The sequence below is a fragment of the Pituophis catenifer genome, unplaced genomic scaffold (assembly GCF_029215685.1).
Source record: "Pituophis catenifer annectens isolate HBS135680 unplaced genomic scaffold, rPitCat1.0.hap2 SCAF_6, whole genome shotgun sequence".
Lineage (NCBI taxonomy): Eukaryota > Metazoa > Chordata > Lepidosauria > Squamata > Colubridae > Pituophis > Pituophis catenifer.
In genome coordinates, this window is record NW_027256886.1 from 59,362,914 (window position 1) to 59,385,504 (window position 22,591).

At 37.6% G+C, this 22,591-nt stretch overlaps 1 protein-coding gene across 1 annotated transcript in view; it reads left to right on the plus strand.

Moving 5' to 3' along the window:
• The window catches only part of DOCK1 (dedicator of cytokinesis 1), a 437,647-nt gene that overhangs the window by 355,342 nt on the left and 59,714 nt on the right, over positions 1 to 22,591 (plus strand). The window contains exons 36-38 of the mRNA XM_070945964.1: positions 2,947 to 2,987; positions 6,777 to 6,867; positions 12,545 to 12,664. Coding sequence (XP_070802065.1) covers positions 2,947 to 2,987; positions 6,777 to 6,867; positions 12,545 to 12,664 — 252 coding nt within the window. The remainder of the gene's footprint in view (positions 1 to 2,946; positions 2,988 to 6,776; positions 6,868 to 12,544; positions 12,665 to 22,591) is intronic.

Genomic DNA, 22,591 nt, shown 5'->3' on the forward strand with positions numbered 1-22,591 from the left:
AATGAGAGAGAGAGAGAAGGGGAAAGAAAGAGAGAGAGAGGGAGAGAATGAGAGATGAGAGATGAGAGGGAGAGAGAGAGAAATGAGAGATACAAAAGGGGAGAAAAAGAGAGAATGAGAGAGAGAAATGTGAAAATGATGGAGAGAAAGAATGAGAGAGAGGAAAAAGAGAGAAACAATTGAGAGAGAAGGGGGAGAGGGAGAGAAAAATGAGAGAGTGCTGGAGGGAAGGAATGAGAGAGAGGGAAACAAATGAGTGAGAGAAGGGGGTTAAGGTTAGGGTTAGGATTAGAAATACCTTTTCTGTCATGGCACATGCCATTGTAATATCCTGCTTGAGATTTATATGTACCAGGGCTCATTTCATTCAAATACGCTCTTGAAACTGGCTCTTCCTTCAGACTTTGAGTTGGCTGGTTGGCTGGTAAAATGCTGCATGTTGAGAGTGTTGTTTTTTAATCCTTCTCCATGATTCACTATCTTTGTTTTATAGTTGCTATTAATTTTGTTCTTTCTATCGCATACCACTCAGAGTTGCTATAAATCGGGCCGCTTTACAAAATTTAATTTAATTAAAATATTTTTTTCACCCTTTTAAAGCTATTTCATTGATGGGACCCAAAGCATGCCAAGTCTACAAGACATAATGGGCAGATGCTACAGGAGATAGGATGGTCCCTCAATTGTCCAGGCCTATGGCCATGAAAGGTTGTGAAGATGATAACCAGCACTTTGAAATGCACCTGAACGTACTAGTAACCAATGTAGCTCACAAAGCAGCAATGTTACACAGTCACATTGTGGCATGATCATCGTTTCTTATTCCATTGCATTCTGCACAAGCTGCAGCTTCAAATGGTCCTCAAGGGCAGCCCTCTATAGTGAGCATTGCAATTGTCCTTGTGCAAAGTAATGAAAGCATTAATAATTGTTTGGAGTGTCTTTCAGATCTAAAATTGGGTGCAGGTGATATATACCATGAATCTGAGTGAAGGCCCCTCTGGCCACTACTACAGGAGCTGGGGGTCTAAGATAACCATCAAATTGCACATCAGTCTCAAATAAGGAAGTGAGGTTTCAGTTACAAGTGGTCCAAGCACCCAAAGCCACTTGGTTGACCTTGATTCTGTTCCTTCTTATCCAGCCACCTGCCAGCCTGTATGAAAATTGCCCATAATTATTGGATCCATCAACAGCTTCTTAATTCAGTCATCTTCAATGACTCCATTGGATGGCAACATCTGCAGTGCTTGATTTTGCAAAATGCTCTGGAATCTGCAAACTTGGGGCTGAAGAGTTACACATGGCCCACAGATTGACCACATATTCTAAACAGTGGTTCTCAACCTTCCTAATGCTGTGACCCTTTAATATAGTTCCTCATGTTGTGGTGACCCCCAACCATAAAATTATTCCTAAGAGCATTGAAAATATGTGTTTTCCGATGGTCTTAGGCGACCCCTGTGAAAGGATTGTTCGACCCCCAAAGGGGTCCCGACCCACAGGTTGAGAACCACTACTCTAGAATCTCATGATTAAAAAAAAGTTATATTGGACACAATTCAGAATAATAATTGTCCAGAAAGAGCAAATATTTTTGTAATAGTCAGTCTTTCCCAACACTGAGATAATAGGCTCACATAATCATGTTCCTATTGGCAATTCACATGTGGTGGTGTTCTGTGTCTGTTAATAGAAACTATATATTCCTATCTTGAGAGAAAATTACTCAATTATGCAGTCCATTCAGGCCTCTGATCATCAACCTTCTTACCTGTGTTTGACATAAGTAGCTTCACCATCATCAAGTCAGCTATTGATTTAAAAAAAAAATTCATGGAGAAAAGTTAGGTATCATTCCTGGATTTGATGAAATAGAAATAAAACTGAGTGGCATCAATATATTTATTGCACTGTGTTATTAAATCCAGAGCAATTTATCAATTCGTTATGCTAAACAGGAAAATGGAAACAAGCAGAGCTGATACAAAATGATGCTACTGACCAAAAGAAATCACCATCAGTGGTATCAAAGCACTAATCCAACAAAACTAAACTAAAACATATTATGCTTTCACTTATGGCTAAAGAAGTATATGATTTGAATCTTGATAATCCATCCTTTAGAAACACTGTCAACTTAGAATTTGTGCTCAAAGCTGCAGGCATATAATTGTACATAATTACAATTTCTTACAGTTTCTTAGACAACATCACTGCATAGAAACATTTTCTCAATAGACTGATCATTTATATTAATAGAATTCTTTATGTTTTAGATTATGATTCGGTTCTAAAAGCATGTTTTTTTAATCAAGGAAGAGACAAACTGAACCCAACCTCAAATGTGTTCTCCAGCTAAAGTGAAGTTTTCTAACAAATAACAATACCAGTGCTGTGGGTGTACTAATTATGGGAATTATAGCAGGCATAAAGGGGAAAATGTAGTCCTTCTGTGTTTTTAATGAAAAAATATATTCCAGAGGAGGAGTTTTATTTAGTTCTGCATCAGAAGGGAGGAATATATTATTCCAGTAATCTTATAATTATCAGCACTCATCCTCCTTCCTACCTGAAGCTATTTACATTTTTAGTATGCTCTTTAATTTATTAGATTTCAAGAACGGATGATTTAACACTAATTTTTGTTTAAAGTTTTAAATTGTTTTTCAGTACATTACGATGACTAGTACTTTGCAAAAGTGAGAAGAGCTAATGGTGTAGGATTTGAAAGTGCCCTATTGGGGGCATATGGAGTTCTGGTAATAAAATGTTTTTAAAAAGCAATGCTTTCATATTTCATAGGTGAAAAAATGAGTTGATGCAAGCATCACATTACAATATTATAGAGTTATAAATTCCTAATATAGTGTGTGTAAAACCGTTGCACATGTGTGTAAAAGCAAATTCATTAAAATAGGCTGATACTTCTTTTTCCCCCCTTAGAATTTCTACAAAGAGATTGAAAGAGAAGAAATGTACATAAGGTTTGTAAATATGAACTTTATTAGGCATTATTTAATAATAAATACAGAATTTTACATATACACAAATGCAGCACAAGCAGACCCTTTTATTCATATATCTTTAAACACCTAATGAAATCCTAAGTATTGATTAGAGTAGGGCTGTGTGCAATATGGATCCTATTATTATATCATATAATTACATTTTAGGCAGCATAGTTGGAGGAGACTCTTATTCAGAATATATAGATGTGTAATTTCAAGGTTTGCTTTCACACCTCTTTTTCCTCAGCAGATGTAATTTATTCATTTAGTTTTTCCAAATATTAACATTGATTCCTGACAGGGTTACCATGTACCTTTGCTCCCATCCCCATCCCCATCCTGCCGTCTTGCTCTTTTAACACTTTCCACTGTCTTTTGAACTATCAATGTGTGGTTAAGTTTTCTTTCTTCTAATGACTTTATGATTGGTATTTCTTTGCTCCTTTCTGTGGTTGCAAGAGCTTATTTTTTTTAGCTCCTGGCCCTTTCATTTGTTTTTGTTTATCACTGATTTAATTTGTTTCTTAACAGGGAAAGGGGATGTTAATTATCAACCACCTTTCTGCAGCGAGAACAATTTCTCATTGCCTTTTATTATTATTATCTTTTATTATCACAACTGCATTCTTGCATTCTCCAATGGATATTAAAACCCTCTTTCCCCAGGTTATAATTGTAATTATCAAAAGATTGTAAAAGTACAATCTGATTATTTGCTTTTGAGCAACTCTTTAATAATATACGGAACCTCTTTGAGGTAGTAGCTTTCCTCCATTTGAAGCTTTCATTTTGATTATTTACAATTCAAAATGTAACCTATTCAGAATGACAGAAATTACAGAAATTTTCTGTAATTCTGTAGCAGTGTGGAAGAGGACAAAGCTACATATTATATAGATTTCATTAGTTTAAAACTGAAGCCAAGACGGTGGATTTAGCACTTCATTACATTAGGAAGAAAGGGTTTTTTTCTTTCTTTCTATAACTTCTACTCCCATGACAATAAGTTGCTATTTTTAACATGCATTAGCATCATTAAAAAAAATCCTTAAATGTGAATAGCTGCACTGAAAGGAAATATGGAGTTGTATGACTTTCAAGTGCAGCTGAATAGAAAGTCTTAAAGTTGCTCCCTCCATGCTTTCCTGCTCTCCCACATTACAGTCACCATCAAGATCCTAATATAATATGCAATCATGCTCAGGTACAAAGGGGTTATATATGTTTCTGAAATGTAAGTTCTCCGAAGTAAGCTAAATAAATATGTATGTATTTATTTTATATATTTATTACAAGAGCTTCTATGGGGCTTCAACCTTCCACAAGAGCCTGAAGATCTATCTCTGCCAGGTGACCTGGGGCCCCAAGGGGGAGTACTGTGCTGGAGGTGCACATCCCCTGCACATCTTGCTCCCTCCCCTTCCATCTTATAATTATACTTTTGTATCCTTATTGTTATAGTTTTACAGCTTTTAATGTTGTAAGCCACCCAGAATTGCCTCTCAGCCAGATGGGTGGCAAACAAATTAAATAAAAAAACAAATTGTATGATTCTGGTTGATATATAAAATGCATATGGAGCTAAATAAAATTAAAATAATGCAATTACTTTCAATATCTTCATAAATGACTTAGATGAGGGAATAGAAGGGGAATTCAGCAAATTTGCAGATGACACTAAGCTGGTAGGAATAGCCAACCCCCCCCCCCCCCCCCCCGTAGACAAACTCAGGATCCAAAAAAATCTTGACAGACTTCAACAATGGGCAAACAAAATGAAATTTAATGTGGAGAAAAGTAAGGTTTTACACCTGGACAGGAAAAACCAAAGGTACAAATACAGATTAAGCAAAACCTGGCTCAAAAACAGTAACTTTGACCTTGGAGTCCTAGTGGACGATCTCTTAAGCATGAGTTAGCAGTGTGCGGAGCAGCCAAAAAAGCTAACATAATCCTTGGTTGTATAAACAGAGGCATAGAATCAAAATCATGTGAAGTATTAGTACCGCTTTATAAAGCCTTAGTAAGACCACACATGAAATACTGCATCCAGTTTTGATCACCACATTAAAAAAAAAAAGATGTTGAGACTTTAGGAAAAAGTGCAAAGAAGAGCAACTAAAATGATTAAAGGCCTGGAGATTAAAACATATGAAGAATGGTTGCCAGATTTGGGTTTGGCTAGTCTAGAGAAAAGAAGGACCACGGGGCCCTTGATAGCAATAGCAATAGCAATAGCAATAGCAATAGCAATAGCAATAGCAATAGCAATAGCAATAGCAATAGCACTTAGACTTATATACTGCTTTACAGTGCTTTACAGCCCTCTCTAAGCAGTATACAGAGTCAGCATATTGCCTCCAACAATCCAGGTCCTCATGCTAGCAGTGTTCCAGTATTTGAGAGGCTGTCACAAAGAGGACTGGGCCAATTTATTTTCCAAAGCACCAGAGGGCAGGATAAGAAGAGCCTTGGTAGTACAAGGATAAGAGCCTTGGTAGTACAAGGGTTTAAGGCACCCTGTTATTAAGCTGGTTATTAAGACCAGCTGCCTGCAATTACTGCAGGGTTCGAATCTCGCCAAGGCTCAAGGTTGACTCAGCCTTCCATCCTTTCTAAGGTAGGTGAAATGAGGACCCAGTTTGTGGGGGCAATAAGCTGACTTTGTATAAATATACAAAAGGATGAAGGCTATTGCTGAGCACATTGTAAGCCGCCCTGAGTCTTCGGAGAAGGGCGGCATATAAATCAAATTAAAAAAAAAAGAAACAATGGATGGAGACTAAACAAGGAGAGAAGCAACCAGGAATTAAGGAGAAACTTCCTAACCATGAGAATAATTAACCAGTGGAACAGCTTGCCTTCAGAAATTGTGGATGCTTCATCACTGGAGGTTTTTAAGAAGAGACTGGACAGTCACTTGTCTGAAATGGTATAGGCTCTCCTGCTTGTGCAGGGGACTGGACTAGAAGACCTCCAAGGTCCCTTCCAGCTCTATTCTGATTCTGACTCTGACTCTGATTCAAAATTATCAACACTATCAAACATATGAATAACAATAACACACACTAAGGCAACAATATTAATGTTGTCAGCATAAATATAGCAATAGCACTTAGACTTATATACCACTTCATAATACGCTCCTAGTGGTTCACAAATGTCATCACATTGCTCCCAACCATCAAGCTCCTCATTTTAATGATCTCGGAAAGATGGAAAGCTGAGTCAACCTTGAGCCGGTCAGGATTGAACTGCTGGCAGTCGGCAGAGTTAGCCTGCAATACTGCTTTCTAACCATTGTGCCACCATGGCTCCTAAATATAATAAATATAATCCATAAATATAATTGCTACTTTCATAAAAATAATATTTTTATATGTTGGGGTGGACTGTTATTTATTTTCAAAGGTAGCAAAGAAGTTTTTGTTTCTTTGGAATTGCTTTTAAAGGAAATAAAGTTAGGCTCAAAAATAGAATTTATCAGTTATATACTTATCAAAATGATACTTTAAGCCTTTTCAGAAAATCAGTGTTTTTTAAAAAATGAATCTTTTAACCATGGAAAATATAACTTTATGAAATGCATTATTCATATAATTGCTAACTTCTTTTGAATGCCAGGTACTAAATATTATTTGATTTGAAACATGAGATTTAAAAAAAAACATTAATTTTATTTCATATTTCAGCATTTAGAATTCATGGGATCTTAAACCATAATTATTCTGTAATATTGTTGAAAATTATATTTTATTACTTTAGGTATTTGTACAAACTTTGTGACCTGCACAAAGAATGCGATAACTACACTGAAGCCGCCTACACATTACTTCTCCATGCAAAGCTTCTTAAGGTATATACTTCAAATACTTTTAATCTTGAAGGTTTAGAATTTAAGATGCAGAATTTCTCCAGAAAAAAATATTACCTGCATACAAAATACACTGAATATTTTATAAGAATGAAACAGAAAGCTTGGGTATAGAATTGTTACCTGAAATTTAGTTTAAAGTGAATCACCCAAGGACCTGTGGTGGAAGCAAAGACAAAGTACCCCAAGAGAATAACCACAAATGTCAGTACAGATTGTTAACCACAATGTGATTTATCATCTGTCCTGGATTCAGCATGGGGCACATTTCACCATCCTTATTAATGTGGCCTTAAAGATGCCTTATTTTTTCCAGGGTTTGCGTGATAACTATGCGAAAAATATGTGTTTGAATTAAGGAGATGTGACATGATGCAATCATATGTCACTGCTCTGTTGACCCTTAATGCCTTCTTAACGCATGTTTTTCTGAATCAAGTGGCTACCATGTGAGCCCAGGGAAAGTCAAGACTTCTTTAAGGATATGCTGACAAGTACAGCAAACAGCCGTGCTAGATCTGAAACATCTTTCCCACTTTGGATCCAAATATTGCAAGTAAGATATTGAAACTTATAAGCAATATTCCAAGTTTATCTTTGTAGATTGGTATCTGCTTCGTTTTCTTCTCCAATTGTTTTTTTTTTCTTTAGGTAGCAGACTTTTTAGCACTGCAGGGTGACTCATTACAACTTTGTACCCTTCTCCAAATATCCCAGTTTTTGAAGAATATGGCTACTTCAACATACGAGAAACTGTTCGCAACATGAGCATCTCTTGATATTTGCCTTGAAGTATCTTTAAATGTAACTTGGTAGAAAAAGAAATCATAATAGTTTTTCCTGTTTCTATAATGATCAAAGGGTGGGAAATGATTTAGATAAGTCTTTGTAGTTTTAGCTGTATTCTTGCAATTCGCCCCTCCACCCCTTTATAATTACTTTACAATGTTATTAAGTCAACTGAATGTTTCTAAGAATGTTTATATGTGTAAATAGAAAACCCGTTCTTTAATATTTGTACTTCGTAGTAAGATCAAGTTAGATATCCATACGCACATGCACACATAGACACACACACAGTTTTAAAAGATAATGAAACATTCTCTTTACTTCAAATAAATCTTCCTTTTTTTCTCAGTCTGGTGTGGGTGTGTATGTATGTATATATATATGGCAAGATAGACAGACAGACAGACAGACAGACAGACAGACAGACAGATATAGACAGACTGACAGACCAACAGATACTTGAATACAGCAGTAAATATAATTTCATTATCTTTTAAAATGATCAGATGGGTCATCTGAATGTAGATTTTCCTAAGTGGTTTTTTGATCATTGATATGCTAATGTCGGGTAAATTAGTAGTAAACAAATTCCTTTTGAAAAGATAAAGAAAGCGAAGTTGTGAGGTTCATCTTATTTTGCTGAAAAGAAGTATTCCTTGTTGATTGAAGGCATCCGTAAATGGAACAGGGAGGATAGTATATCTGAAAACTTTTCTCCTTTCCTTCTGTTCCTCAAGCCTTTCAGCATTCTCTAAACTTTAGTCTGAATCTGGAAACGGACAAAAAACTCCAGATGAGGGACTAAAAATCACCGTATAATCTGCATACTTCAGTCACCTTTCATTGTGCATCTATCACAAAAGGGGTCATTCTGGTATAAAGCTGAATCATCCCTATAATATTGTTTGCATGAATATGTAGGCCAGATTATGTGTTTACATAGTTTAGGATCTCCAGTTTCATCTGCCTTAAAACACCTGACTGGTTCCAATTGGATGGCATCATTTCTATTCCTTTCAGATCTTCTTACAGATCCATGCTGAATCACAAGACTCTGACAGGGAATTCAACTCTTATTTGCACAAGTAAAGCACAGAACTCCTCTTGTGACTCTGGATTCATGCTGCATAATTGGGAGTTCTGTGCAAATGGAGGTGACACACATAAGGATATAATGCATGTGGACCATGTTATATCCCTTTCTTCCATTTCAAGTTCTCAAACTTCCCAGCAACCAGCTGACTGTGGCATTTGTGCATTTCTGTGAGGCAGAAAGACCATTTCTTTCTATCAGCATTTAAATGTAATATTTGTTAGCTGGGCAATATTCTGAGTTTTGAATATCCTAATGATGGTAAGCCATGTTAAAAACGTACAAATACCATACAGTATTTGGGGGAAAAAATATCCATGTGTAACATCATGTTACTGATATTAATAATGAAAATGATTTTCTGATGGATTTATGGTTCATTTTAAAATCATTGATATGAGCCATGCTAGTCTGTGATCTGTTTTGATATTATATAAGAAAGATGTTTCAGAAAAAAAATAGATAAAAGATAGGTTATAGGACATTGAAAGAGCGCCTTAAATAAGAAGAAAATGAAAGGACTGCTGAATTATGTTAAATGTAAGAAAATGTCAGTGTAAGAACTGAAAAGGTTCACAGTAGATTTGTAAGACCAGTGCAGAGACATTTTTAGTCGATGTACCCATTTTCTCTAAAATTTCTTGTGATTTTATTATAAAAAACAAAATGTCAATGACATTAAGGTCAGGCTTAAAGGATAAAACGGTCGCCAAACCGCTTTTATTAAAACTGTGAGTTTTCTAATTGTTAATGAGAACTAGATTATTTAAGGAAAGAAAATACAATAATGTGCAGGTAATCACAGATAAGAAGATCCCTATCTACTGTACTTCATTTCACATTTCCTCAGAATTGTGGTCCATCTGTTTCTAGAAATTTAGGACTGCCACCTAGCCAAAGTTCCTGATAGAGCTATAAACTTTAGAATACCAAAACATGAGATAGAGTGTTTATAAGTTTCAGTAGCATTCAAACACAAACCTGAATTATCAACTAAGTATGATAAAGCAGCTCATTTTGGCAGTTTAAGTGGTTGCTATTGCAAAGACAGTCTTCTTGACTTCTGATATACTATGCAAAGGTCTGCTCAGGCAACCTTTGAAACCCATATTGGGGAGGCCAGACCAGTCTGTCTAACCAAGAGGATGAAGACTGGTTCTTCTAAATTAGCCTCTGACACTCACTCAGATGTCTCTCTCTCTCCTTCTTTTGCTGCCACTTCCCAAACAAACATTGAAAAGTGCTTCCAAAGTAAATGGCATCTCTTCTTTCCTACCAAAAATCAGGATGCAGCCCCACCTTATTTGTATCCTTGCCAATGTCAATTGCCTCTTTTCAAGAATGCAATTCTACCCATAGTCTGTTTGGATCTATGGTTCGAAGTTCTTCGGATGAAAAGGACTTAGTGAGGGGAAGATATGGCTAGATGTGAGAAAAAAATAACAGTAACGAAAGAAATGAATGCAATGCTGGAGTATTCAACATTCAACAGGGCAGCGGCAGCAGCTACTACCTGGGCAAGCAAGATAACAAGACTGATTGAATTCTAAAAGTTTTAGCTGCTTTAAAAAAACCTCAGTAAACAGCAATGATGCTACTTGGAACTTAATTTGGTAACCATGCCTTCCATTATGAAGGCAGCCAACAAAGGGAGAAAAGTTCCAATAACAAGCAAGATCATGAGCAAAAAAGTGTGCCATGCTGAGATTAGGCAAGATCTGAGTAGGGGGCAATAACTGAGATGTACATTATCTTTTAAGAATTTAGGAAAGCTTGAAAAGATTAGTAAATTAAGACCCAAGCCTATCGTTACTTGGCCAAGCTGACTAAGAGTGAGAAAGTGACATTAACCCTATCCAGAATTGATTGCACCCACAGTGGGAAAAAGAGAATAGGACTCTGTATTCAGGAAATCTCCAAACCTTAATGATGTTTTCAAAAGGAACCTACTCAGCTTATTTGTGTTTTCATTCTTTGCTGCAATCAGTCTTTTCTTTCAGTTAATTCAAACAAAGGTATTAAAAACAAAGCATGACAAAATTCAAAATATGGTCAGATACATCCCATGCTAAGGTGAACATGTTCTTTTATTCTGCTTTTTCTGCATTCATTTTTGTGTTTAACTAAAATTATAGCATAATATTGTCTCGTAGAGGAGCCTGAAGTTTTTAAATTTTAAAATTATCTTACAACTATTGTATAACATTTCAAAATCAAAATAATTTTCTGATTTCCTTGTGTTAATTAATAAAGATACGTATTCACAGAAAGAACAGATTTCTCTATGCCTCCATACCTTCAGTATCAATATTATTCTTTTAGCTTAAATACTTTTAATAAATACTTTTGAATAAATACTTATCCAATTCAGCTTCATTAAAAATACTTTAAGATATATTACCTCTGATTTATACATTTGGCAGGATCCCTGTGTTTGATTTTATAATTTTAGTTCTGTATTAATTCAATAATACAGGAAAGTTTCACTCATCTCTTCCATGTAAGATAAAAGACCCACACATAACATTTAGTATCAGCTGTGTTGAAATCCACGGGCATGCAATTGCATTTTCCATGTTGATTTTGAACATCTATAAATAATGTATTGTAGTACTGGCCCAAATCTGGGAATAGTAATCAATGACTGAATTGTTTGCCATCTCTTACAAGTCTTTTCAACTGTATGCTCATTTGTGAATCTCTTAAAATAACTAATTAATGAATATGTTTTATAAATTAAATTGTAATCTAATCATATTCTAACAATCTCAGTATTTACCTTCTACCTCTTGATAGCAAGGATTGATAATACAATTACAATTCAACCTGTTCTGATATGGTGCCACATGAATCCCCGGCCAATATGACTGCAGATTGGTTGGTTTGATTTTTCCTTGCAGGTTTTCCCTGTCAGAGTCGAGGGATTGGGGTTGAAGAAAGAGGGCTAGAATATGTGCCTTCATCTTCCCTCAAGGAACTGATATTTTGGAAACCCGAAGAAGGGTTCCAACATATACTAATTTTTCTTAAAATCCCAAATCATATCTGATTTTTCCCCCTTTCTTGTCTCATTATTCTATTTACTCAAAACTGATCAGTGCTGCAGGCTTATTTACAACAGAACAATTCTATAAATGATTATGTGAAGCATTTTTATATGGAATAGCTTTTCATTTAGCTCCTGATCTCCTTTAGTAGGTGAATTCTAAACTTCCAGCACTAATATCATATTCTACATCCTAAAAAAATTCGTCACAAACTAATTCTGTGTTTTTTAGTACAGTGGTACCTCAGTACTCATAATTAATTGGTTCCAGGAGGCATAACGAAAAAATAAGTGTCAAAGACTAGCATGTGATGTTTTGTTTTGGCTGGAAAGGGTAGTGAGTCACAAGGCAGCTGATACAGACAACTTCTAGTTTGTTCGGCACAGAGTACCGAACAAATGACGAGTAGCGGGGGGGGGGGGTAAATTCCAATCAAAATGCGTTGAGTAGCAAATTTGTCAAATTTCAGAGAAGTTGAATATCGAGTTACCACTATATTTACTGTTAATGTGATTTTTAAATGTTTTTTTTTAAATATTTGTGGGTTTCATATTTGTTTGTTGCACGACACGCGTGCTGCTCAGAATTGCCGTTGGTGAATTGGCAGGTATATAAACTTGATTGATAAATAAATTAATAAATTCCTTGGTTTTGCTTAAAGCAGGATAAAGCTATACATACATTAATCATTATTAATGTTTAATTTCTTCATGGCTTTCATTTTATATAGTGGTCTGAAGAACCATGTGCAGCACATCTTACTCAACGAGATGGCTACCAGGCAGCAACGCAAGGACAACTCAAAGATCAGCTCTATCAAGAAATTATTCATTATTTTGACAAGGGCAAGGTAATAAGGGGAAAAAAACAAGTTACATTACTTTGACCAAAAGTTGCAAACTCTGTGTGAAAATAATAGTACGTTCCGAATAATTATGAAGAGTATTCTAGACACGAGGAAGAATAAGGTGGCATTTCCAATTAGCCAGGAATGGTTGTAGTTATTAGAGATTTATGGGAATAACCTCTGCGGGTACGTAAGAGTTCTCAGCAAGCTATGTTTTAACTCTAAAGAAAATAGTTTGCTTTTATGAGACTATGTGACCTTACTACAAAAGTGAACCTTCTGAATTATTGTTTCTGATTCTGAACCTTAAGAGCTGGAGTGATAAGATATCTGGCCTTGAGTTGCTTTTCTTTGCTGAGAATATCAAACAAAATGACCAGTAATTCGATATTGCTCATTTTGGATTTTGAGAACATGAAAGACATTATCTCTTCCCTGCCTTAAACAGACACTAAAAACTGAATTAGATATTATATGAGAATCACATCATTTTTTTTATATAGTAATACATACAGGTTGTCCTCGACTTACGACCACAATTGAGCCCAACATTCCTGTTGTTAAGTGAGACATTTATTAAGTGAGTCTTGCCCCATTTTATCATCTGATTTTTTGTGTGCCACAGTTGTTAAGTGAGTCAGTGCAGTTGTTAAGTGAATCATGCAGTTGTTAAGCAAATCCAGCTTTCTCCATTGACTTTGCTTGTTAGAAACTATCTGGGAAGATTGCAAATGATGATCATATGACCCTGGGATGCTGCAACCATCCTAAATTCATGCTGGCTTTCTGAATTTTGATCACGTGATCTTGGGGATGCTAGCATGGTCATAAGTGGAAGGGCTGGTAATAAGTCTCCTTTTTTAGTGCCATTGTAATTTTGAATAGTTGCTAAACAAATAGTTGTACTGTCATGGCCCTGTCGGAGCCTGAGTCTGAGGAGGCGGATGAGATGGAGCTAGGGCCAATGGAGGAACAACCGATGAGCAGGATGAGGCAGTCCCAGATCCCTCAGGCCTGGGAAGGGTCGGCAGCAAGGGAGAAAGGGCGCAGGAGGACCAGGCGAAGGGGGAAGACAGGGCAACAGTGGAGCAGAGGAGTGATGGAATTTCAGCGACAAGCAATTACCTCCCCCTAATCATGAAGAATGGAGAGGAGCCGGGATCAGCTCAGGACAACCTGACGACTCAGGAGGAGGGCGCCCCACCCCTCTTCACAAGGCTTACCTGAGGAATGAGATTTAGGGAGATGCTGTTGGTAGGGGTGTTTCTTGGGAACAAGCGTTGCTTTTTCCAGTCTCTCATGCTGTTACCGATGTCTGGATACTTTGCTGTGCTTGCCTTGTTTGCTATGCTGGTCTTGCTTGCCTGACCTGGCTACGTGTGAGGTTGCAGTGACAGTTATGCTCCGGGTGGTGCTGCGTTCCCAGGGAACTCTTCCTGTGACAAGGACTCTCTGAAACCAAATTCCTTGAACTGTGGCTGCTCTCAGAACTATGCTTCTCCTCTACTAATAGCTAATAAATTCATTATAACTTGAAGGAGGCGGTGGTGAGGCCTCTCCTCAAGAAGCCTTCCCTGGAGCTGGCAGTATTGGCTAATTATTGTCCAGTCTCCAACCTTCACTTTGTTGCGAAGGTTGTTGAGAGTGTGGTTGCGCGACAGCTTCCCCAGTACCTTGTTGAAACGTCGTATCTAGATCCATTCCAGTCGGGTTTCAGGCCTGGGTACAGCACGGAAACGGCATTGGTCGCGTTGGTTGATGATCTCTGGAGGGCTCGGGACAGGGGTTGCTCCTCTGTCTTGCTCCTGTTAGATCTCTCAGCGGCTTTTGATACCATTGACTATGGTATCATGCTGCACCGGTTGGAAGAGTTGGGGGTGGGAGGCACCGTACTATGGTGGTTCTCCTCCTTTCTCTCTGACCGGTCGCAGTCTGTGTTGACAGGGGGGCAGAGGTCTACCCCGAGGCCCCTCATATGTGGGGTGCTGCAGGGATCGGTCCTCTTGCCCCTTTTGTTTAACATTTATGTAAAGCCGCTAGGCGAGATCATCCGTGGTTTCGGGGTGAAGTACCATCAGTACGCTGATGACACTCAGCTGTACATCTCCACCCCGGACCACCCCAACGATGCCCTTGAAGTGATGTCCCGGTGCCTGGAGGCCGTATGGATCTGGACGGGGAAGAACAGGCTCAGGCTTAACCCATCCAAGACTGAGTGGCTGTGGTTTCCAACATCCCGATATAGTCAGCTGGTGCCATCGCTGACTATTGGGGGTGAATCATTGGCCCCCACGGAAAGGGCTCGCAACTTGGGCGTCCTCCTGGATTCACGGCTGTCTTTAGAAGAGCACTTGACGGCCGTGACCGGGAGGATTTTTCATCAGGTCCACCTGATCCGCCAGTTGCATCCCTTTCTAGATCAGGACTCCCTACACACAGTCACTCATGCCCTCGTCACCTCTCGTCTGGACTATTGTAACACTCTCTACATGGGGCTTCCCTTGAGGTGCACTCGGAGGCTCCAACTGGCGCAGAGTGCGGCCACGCGGGTGGTTATGGGAGCAACGTGGAGCTCCCATATAACACCTCTCCTGCGCGAGCTGCACTGGTTCCCGGTGGTCTTCCGAGTGCGCTTCAAGGTTCTGGTTATCACCTTTAAAGCGCTCCATGGCTTAGGACCTGGTTATCTACGGGACCGCCTGCTACCACCAATAGCCTCCCACCAGCCAGTACGCTCCCATAGAGAGGGGCTCCTCCGAGTGCCGTCGGCCAAACAATGTCGACTGGCGGCCCCTAGGGGGAGAGCCTTCTCTGTGGGGGCACCTACGATCTGGAACGAGCTCCCCCCGGAGATATGGAGGTTCCCGGATCTGCGTACCTTCCGTCGCACGCTTAAAACTTTTTTATTTCATCGAGCTGGCCTGGCCTAAATCTTCTCCCCTTTTAAATATAAATTTTAAATACAAATTTTAATCTGTTTAAATTATGGAGTATTTTAAATTCAGCCAAATTATTTAATTCGTTTTTAATCTATTTTAAATTTTTGTATTTCTGTGTTTTATCTTCTGGCTGTTCACTGCCCTGAGTCCTTCGGGAGAAGGGCGGTATAGAAATTTAATAAAATAAAATAAAATAAATAAATAAATTGGACTAATAGCAACCAGGACCTATTGGGGGTGCATGTTTAGAGGTTGGCTCCTGGACTTGCAGTGAACTGTGGGACTTTTGGGGGAAAGTTGGAACAATAAAGGGGAGTTAAGCCTTCGTTCTGGCTTTGTTGTTTCTGTGCCCAGCCTCGGGTCATCACATGTAAGCTGAAGACTACCTATATTTATTCTTCTGACTTTATCTGAGGATTTATATCCTCAGGCTAGTGACAACAACCCCTGAAATAGAGGAGATCCAAAATCTGTTTTGTCTTCAGGGGGTGAGAAGCTGGTTTGAATGCTTAACCAGCTTTGTTCCCTGCAGCAATCACCATGCAGTCACCTTAGAAGCAGATTTCTTTCTGCTAGCTCGTCATTAAGTCACCCACTGGTGACAACAACAGGAAGGATAGCTGTCTGTTGCTCAGGCAAAGAAAGGCTTAAGCATCTTAAAATTGCAGTGCTTCCAGGCAGTGTAGCAAAACAATTTTGGATGTTGAGCCGTTTTGTATATCTGAATATAAAAATATAACATTCAGCCTGAAATTGCCTAATTGGACTAGCAAGTATTATTGAGAATAAGTACAAGTTGTCTGCCTGATCATCTTGACAAAAAATAATAATAATGGAGATAGATGTACCTCCCTCCAGTATCAGTTCTTTAAACCTGAAGATGGACCAGATGTTATTGAACACTTCAGGTTCTAGAATTCATTTTTCACCGCCTCTTCCCAGTAGACAAATTATGTATTTTCAGTGAGTTACTTTATGTTTAGTATTAACAAAATGAAATATTCGTATGCTGTCTTTCCTGTAAGGCTTAAAAGAAAAATAATGTACAAATGTGATAAATAATAATTAATGATAGACTTGGGGGTTAGCGAAAAAGTATCCAATCTGTTCTATGTACAGTAGCTATCTCTAAAAGGAAAAACAGGGACAGCTTTTAAAGGTGAATTTTCAGGCAGTGAAACAAACTGAATTAGAAAGCTGGAATTTTTTTTATAGTATATTTAATGACTTTTAATGGCTTCAGCTGCTTGTGGAGAGAACAACTGCAATACCTATATATTTTTTAAAGAACTGGTTTGTGCATTTCTGCTACTATGGTATTAATGAGCTGTTTATGAACAACAGATAAAGTATCTGTTTAAAATGCCTTAATCTGTGCTAACCTTTACAAAACGAGGAATTCACAGTTTGCAAGAACATTGTTTTATCAAACAACTTCATTTTTATTTTGGCCCTAATTGTGTATAGTAGTGTAGTCATAAATGGGAAAAGGAAGTACAGTAGAAGGCAGCTAGTTTGAGCACTGCTAGGTGTTTACTTTGCTTCCTTCCTTTTGCATTTTAAAAGATCAGCAATTTTTTTACTTAGTCATTAGCATTTATGTAACAAATGTTATTGCTCTTTCATTGTCCTTGAATTTTCTGTCTGAAACTTTGAACTTGCTTTGTTGGGCTCTTTGCGTTTAGGAAACATCCACTTTTGGACAAACTATTATATTTAATATGTGTCAAAAATAGTTTATGTTTCCAATTTATCAGACAAGATCCCCTCTCTCCATCCTGAAACTTAGTTAAGGATATATAATTATAATATATGGGCCACTTCAAAGTATGAACCTTCTGGGAAGTGATGGTGAAGGTACAGATAGTCCTTGACCACCTACCGTAATGGATTTGCTCATTACAGTCAGAAGTAATCATTACAGTTGAAGTGCCCTTGTGATCACCTCACTATGACACCCCCCCATCCCTACCCTTAAAACAACGCTATAGAGCCCTGCACACCAGAACAACTAGACACAAGAACCCCGAATGCCATCACTCTGCTAAACAAATAATTCCCTCAACACTGTCAAACTAGTTACTAAGTATGCATTGCTATTAATCTTCTCATCTTTCCTATCACCCATCTCCTCCCACTTATGACTGTATGACTGTAACCTTGTTTCTGGTATCCTTAAGATTTATATTGACTGTTTCCTAATATGATTTGATTGCTTATTTGTTCCCTATGACTATCATTAAGTGTTGTACCTTATGATTCTTGACGAATGTATGTTTTCTTTTATGTACATCGAGAGCGTATGCACCAAGACAAATTCCTTGTGTGTCCAATCACACTTGGCCAATAAAGAATTCTATTCTATTCTATTCTATTCTATTCTATTCTATTCTATTCTATTCTATTCTATTCTATTCTATTCTATTCTATTCTATTCTATTCTATTCTATTCTATTCCCTGCTCTTTCACATGTGGTAATTAAACAAGTCTGTGGATCATTAAGCAGAGTATGGAATGCCTCAGGGGTCCCGGGAGGCGTAGCACTTATCCTTCCCTTCCAGTGAGGTATCCTGTGGTCTGCTTCCTGTCCCTTGGAGTCCTACAGATCTTGGGCCTTCTTCCTATTCCACCAGGCCCCACACCCTCCTAACCTCGCATCACTCATTGTGCATTTACCTTTTGAAGATCTCCAGAGACTGCTCCATTCCTGAGCCTTCTGGAGCAATCCCAAAGTAACTGCCATTTAGGACACATTGAATTGTGGACACTCAGAAAATGGTGGTCGCATCTAGGATCATGCCACACAGGCCAAGAACAGAACAGCCTGTCTTTCTTCTCTAAATGAAGTTCTGGAGATCTTCAAAAAGTAAGTGAGGAGTAGGATATGGAGTCACTGGGGTGGAAAACCAGCCCAAGACCCTGGGGGGGGGAGACCTGTGAGAGCAAATGGAGGGAGATGGGAGGGGCACTGCGGCATCCCTATAGTCAGTCATAAGGGTGAATGAGTGCAGGGCAATGCAACAGCTGTAGCTTTGGAATTGGGTCATAAGAAGCTTTTGGATGTTCTGCCATAACTTCATACCGTCACTAAGCAACCAGTCATAAGTCAACAACTACCTATATATCTCATTAAGCAAACTTTCCTTAAATAAAGGCTAGGAGACATTAGAAAAGTATTTTAAAGATTGCTACTGACCACCTAGCTTATATCTTAGGAAATATTTCTTGAATTTAAAAATAATTGGAATAAAAATCGCTCCCACAGAGTGGGCCTCCTCAGGGTGCCGTCGGCCAGACAATGCCGGCTGACGACCCCCAGGAGGAGAGCCTTCTCTGTGGTGGCACCTACCCTATGGAACAATCTACCCCCAGAGATACGAGTGATCTCCGACCTCCGGATTTTTCGTCGGGCCCTAAAAACTCATTTTTTTCAGCTAGCCGGTCTGTCCTGATTTTAGGGTTAGTTTTAAAATTTTTTAAAATTTTAAATATTTATTTTAATTGACAAGTTTTAAATTAATGAGCCAAATTTATAAATTATTTTAACTTTATTTTAACTGTGATGTTTGTATAGATGTTTTTTATCTGGCTGTTCACCGCCCTGAGTCCGAAAGGAGAAGGGCGGTATAGAAATTCGAATAAATGAAATGAAATGAAATGAAAAATAATTTTACAAATTATTTCTGAATGATTATGATAAATTGTTCTACTTCTTTTGACAAATATATATTATTATTTTTAACTTTGTTTTCATGTGGGATTTTTTAATAGTTGATTATACATCTTGCAGTAATCATCCAATACAGCTGATAACATGTTTTAGAATTCTAGTGCTCTTTCATAATAGGTAATACAATTTCAACTTCCTTTTTAAATAAATACAGAAATTACATGTTTCAACAGCTAGATTTGTTCACAGTAACACATATGAGCAAAATATTCACAATTTCTTTTCAAATGAATGAAACAAAAAATGTTGAATGGATAAAAAAATAATAGGCGAGCAAAAAGAAACTGAATGTACATCTCATTTCTTAGTTCACCAGACAGAAATATAATTTCAATACATTTTTGAATAAAATATTGAATAAAAATTATTTTAGATCACAGTTCCATCCAAGACTATACACTTGTATCTGTGAGATATTCATTTATATATTAATTTACTTTTTGGAAACAAAAAAACACTAGTTCTGCTATGCTAGCAGGTGAGAAATTATTTTTCCCTGTACCCTCACCTTCATCATTTCTACTTCCAGCCCTTTTGCCCCTCACTGTTCACATCATTAATCATTTTAAGCTTACTTAGGATTATTGTTAGATTTAAAAGACTTGGAACATGAATTTTGGCACAGGTTTTTTTAACAATTGTTTTATATGTTGTGACTTTTATGTATTGTAAATTACCTAGAGTTGCAAGAAATAGGCAGCATGTAAATTAAATTAATAAATATTATACTTTGAGGATCAGCTTTAAGCCTCCTGTCCGTAAAAAAAGAAAATAGCCCTTGAGACTTCAGAGGAACAGAGAAGTTTTGCAGTAAAGAAAAAAGAGCAGAGAGGATGCAACTGTATCTTGCCAGAAGCCAAAGAGAAAAGTTATGTTGACTTTATTTCTATTTTATTTTATTTTTTAAAAAAATTATCAAACAGTTTGAAGAAAATATTAAAATAAGTACAGGATAGAACATGAAAAAAATGAAAGAATATTTTTATGCATTCTTTCCATTGATAGAAAAGGAACAGAAAAGAAAAGAAGAGTACTTTGATTATGAAAATTGGGTAGGAGATATGGTTTTTAGGACCATTGTTTCTGTTTTCAGGATGATGGGCCATTGGACAACATGGATTATATCTGATAAATCTGATAAATTATGTTTGGCCAAAACATAGCCACTTCATAATGATGATTGGCAGTGGAAGCCCTGAACCACGGTTTGTGCACTGGAGAAAGGAGAAGGATATTGTCAGAATCTCAGACATGACTTTAGAAGAAATCTCACACATTCAGTTTGTCATAGCTTGGTTAGGCTCAAGGCTTGAAATCAGCTTCAGGGTTTCACAACACTGTCTGCGGTGATAATAATTTTTACTGCATACTAGGAAGAAGCTACTAAAATGTAGATTGCCCTCTGTCAACATGAATGTACAGTTCTTTGAAAACATATAACAAGTGGAAAAATATTGGTCACCAAGGAAGAGTGCCTGTATATACTACAAAGATTGTTTCAGTAAAGTTAAGGCTCAGATTGAGCTGAAGTTGGGGGGGGGGACCCTGTTAAGAACAATAAAAAGGGCTTCTTCAAGTGTGTTCAAAACAAAAGAAAGAAGAAAGGAATCTCTATACCAGCTGCTCACAAATAAAAGAAAAGGAAAGGCAGAACTACTCAAGTTCCATCTTATATTCAGTTTCAGGAGAGTAATTGATCCACAAATAATTATAAAGAGCAGAATGACGGAGAGTGACAGAAATATGGTCAAGAAATGTCTGTTTACTCTGAATTAGTTGACCATATGATTGCATTCTAGCGTTCTGAAGGAAATAACTGATCCTTTGGTTGAATCTTTATTTAATATCTGTGATAAATATAGTAAGAGGGTGAAGTACAAAAAAATTGAAAGGAGAGGGGGTTGTTATTCATACCTTTAGGAAGAAAAAAATAAAGATCCAGTATCATTCAGTGTGATATTAATTCTTGGGAAGATTCTGTAACAGATCATAAAGAGATATATCTGTAAGCATCTTGAAAATAATGTGATAGAAGTCAGTATGAATTTGTCAAGAATAAGCCTTGCCAGAGTAACCTAATCTCATTTTTGATTGGGTAATTTACTTAGCAGAATGTGAAATGCAGTAGGCGTATCTTGATTTAAACAAAGCATTTTGTGAAGTATCCATGGCACCATGATTATTAAGTTGAGATGATTTTTTTTTCTAGCAGTAAGAGAAATGCTTACTCCAATTATTTTTAAATCCCCATATATTACGGAAGTATAACAGCCCAAATCTCCAGCAGCATAGCCAATAATTAGTATTCTAAGAAGAGAATCTGGTCTACAATATATATCATCTGGGATATATTTTAATCCTTCATGGGTTGTCTTCATACTTGCATATGTGTTACTCAGCAAAATGGATTCAGCACATGATTCACAATGTGAGGTGGACATTACAACCAACCAATGGATTCATAGTTGTCTGATCAATCATACTCAATGTGTAGTCCTCAATGGAACTACATCTAGATGAATGGTGGTATGCAATGGAGTACTTCAAGGTTCTATCTTAGGCCCAGTGCCCTTCAACATTTTCATAAATGATTTACATCAAATTTGCACACAATACTAAGCTAGGGAGAATATCTAGCACTTGGAAGATCAACTCAAGAGCCTTGATAGTACAGTGGTCTATGTACCCTGTTATTAACACAGCTGCCTGCAATTTACTGCTGGTTCGAATCTCTCCAAGGCTCAAGGTTGACTCAGCCTTCCATCCTTTCTAAGGTAGGTGAAATGAGGATCCAGTTTGTGGGGGCAATAAGCTGACTTTGTATAAATATACAAAAGTATGAAGGCTATTGCTTAACGCATTGTAAGCCGCCCTGAGTCTCTGGAGAAGGGCGGCATATAAATCAAATAAAAAAAAAAACAACTCAAGGTTCAGGAGGATCTTGACAGACTTGAATACTGGGCCTATCCATCAAAATTCAGCTCAGTGATGAGAAAAGGAAGGCCCAACAGTTAGGCAAGAAAACAACAACAACAAATGCACATGTATAGAATAGTGGTACCTGACTCAACAGAGGGATCTAGGTGTCCTAATAGTCCATCATTTAAGTATGAGCCAACAGTGTGCTGCATCTGCCAAAAAAGCCAATGCAGTCCTAGGCTGAATCAACAGAAAGATGGAATCAAGATCAGAAAAAGCAATAGTGCCACTTTAAACTGCACTAGTGAACCACACGTGGAATGTTCTATCCAGTGCTAGTC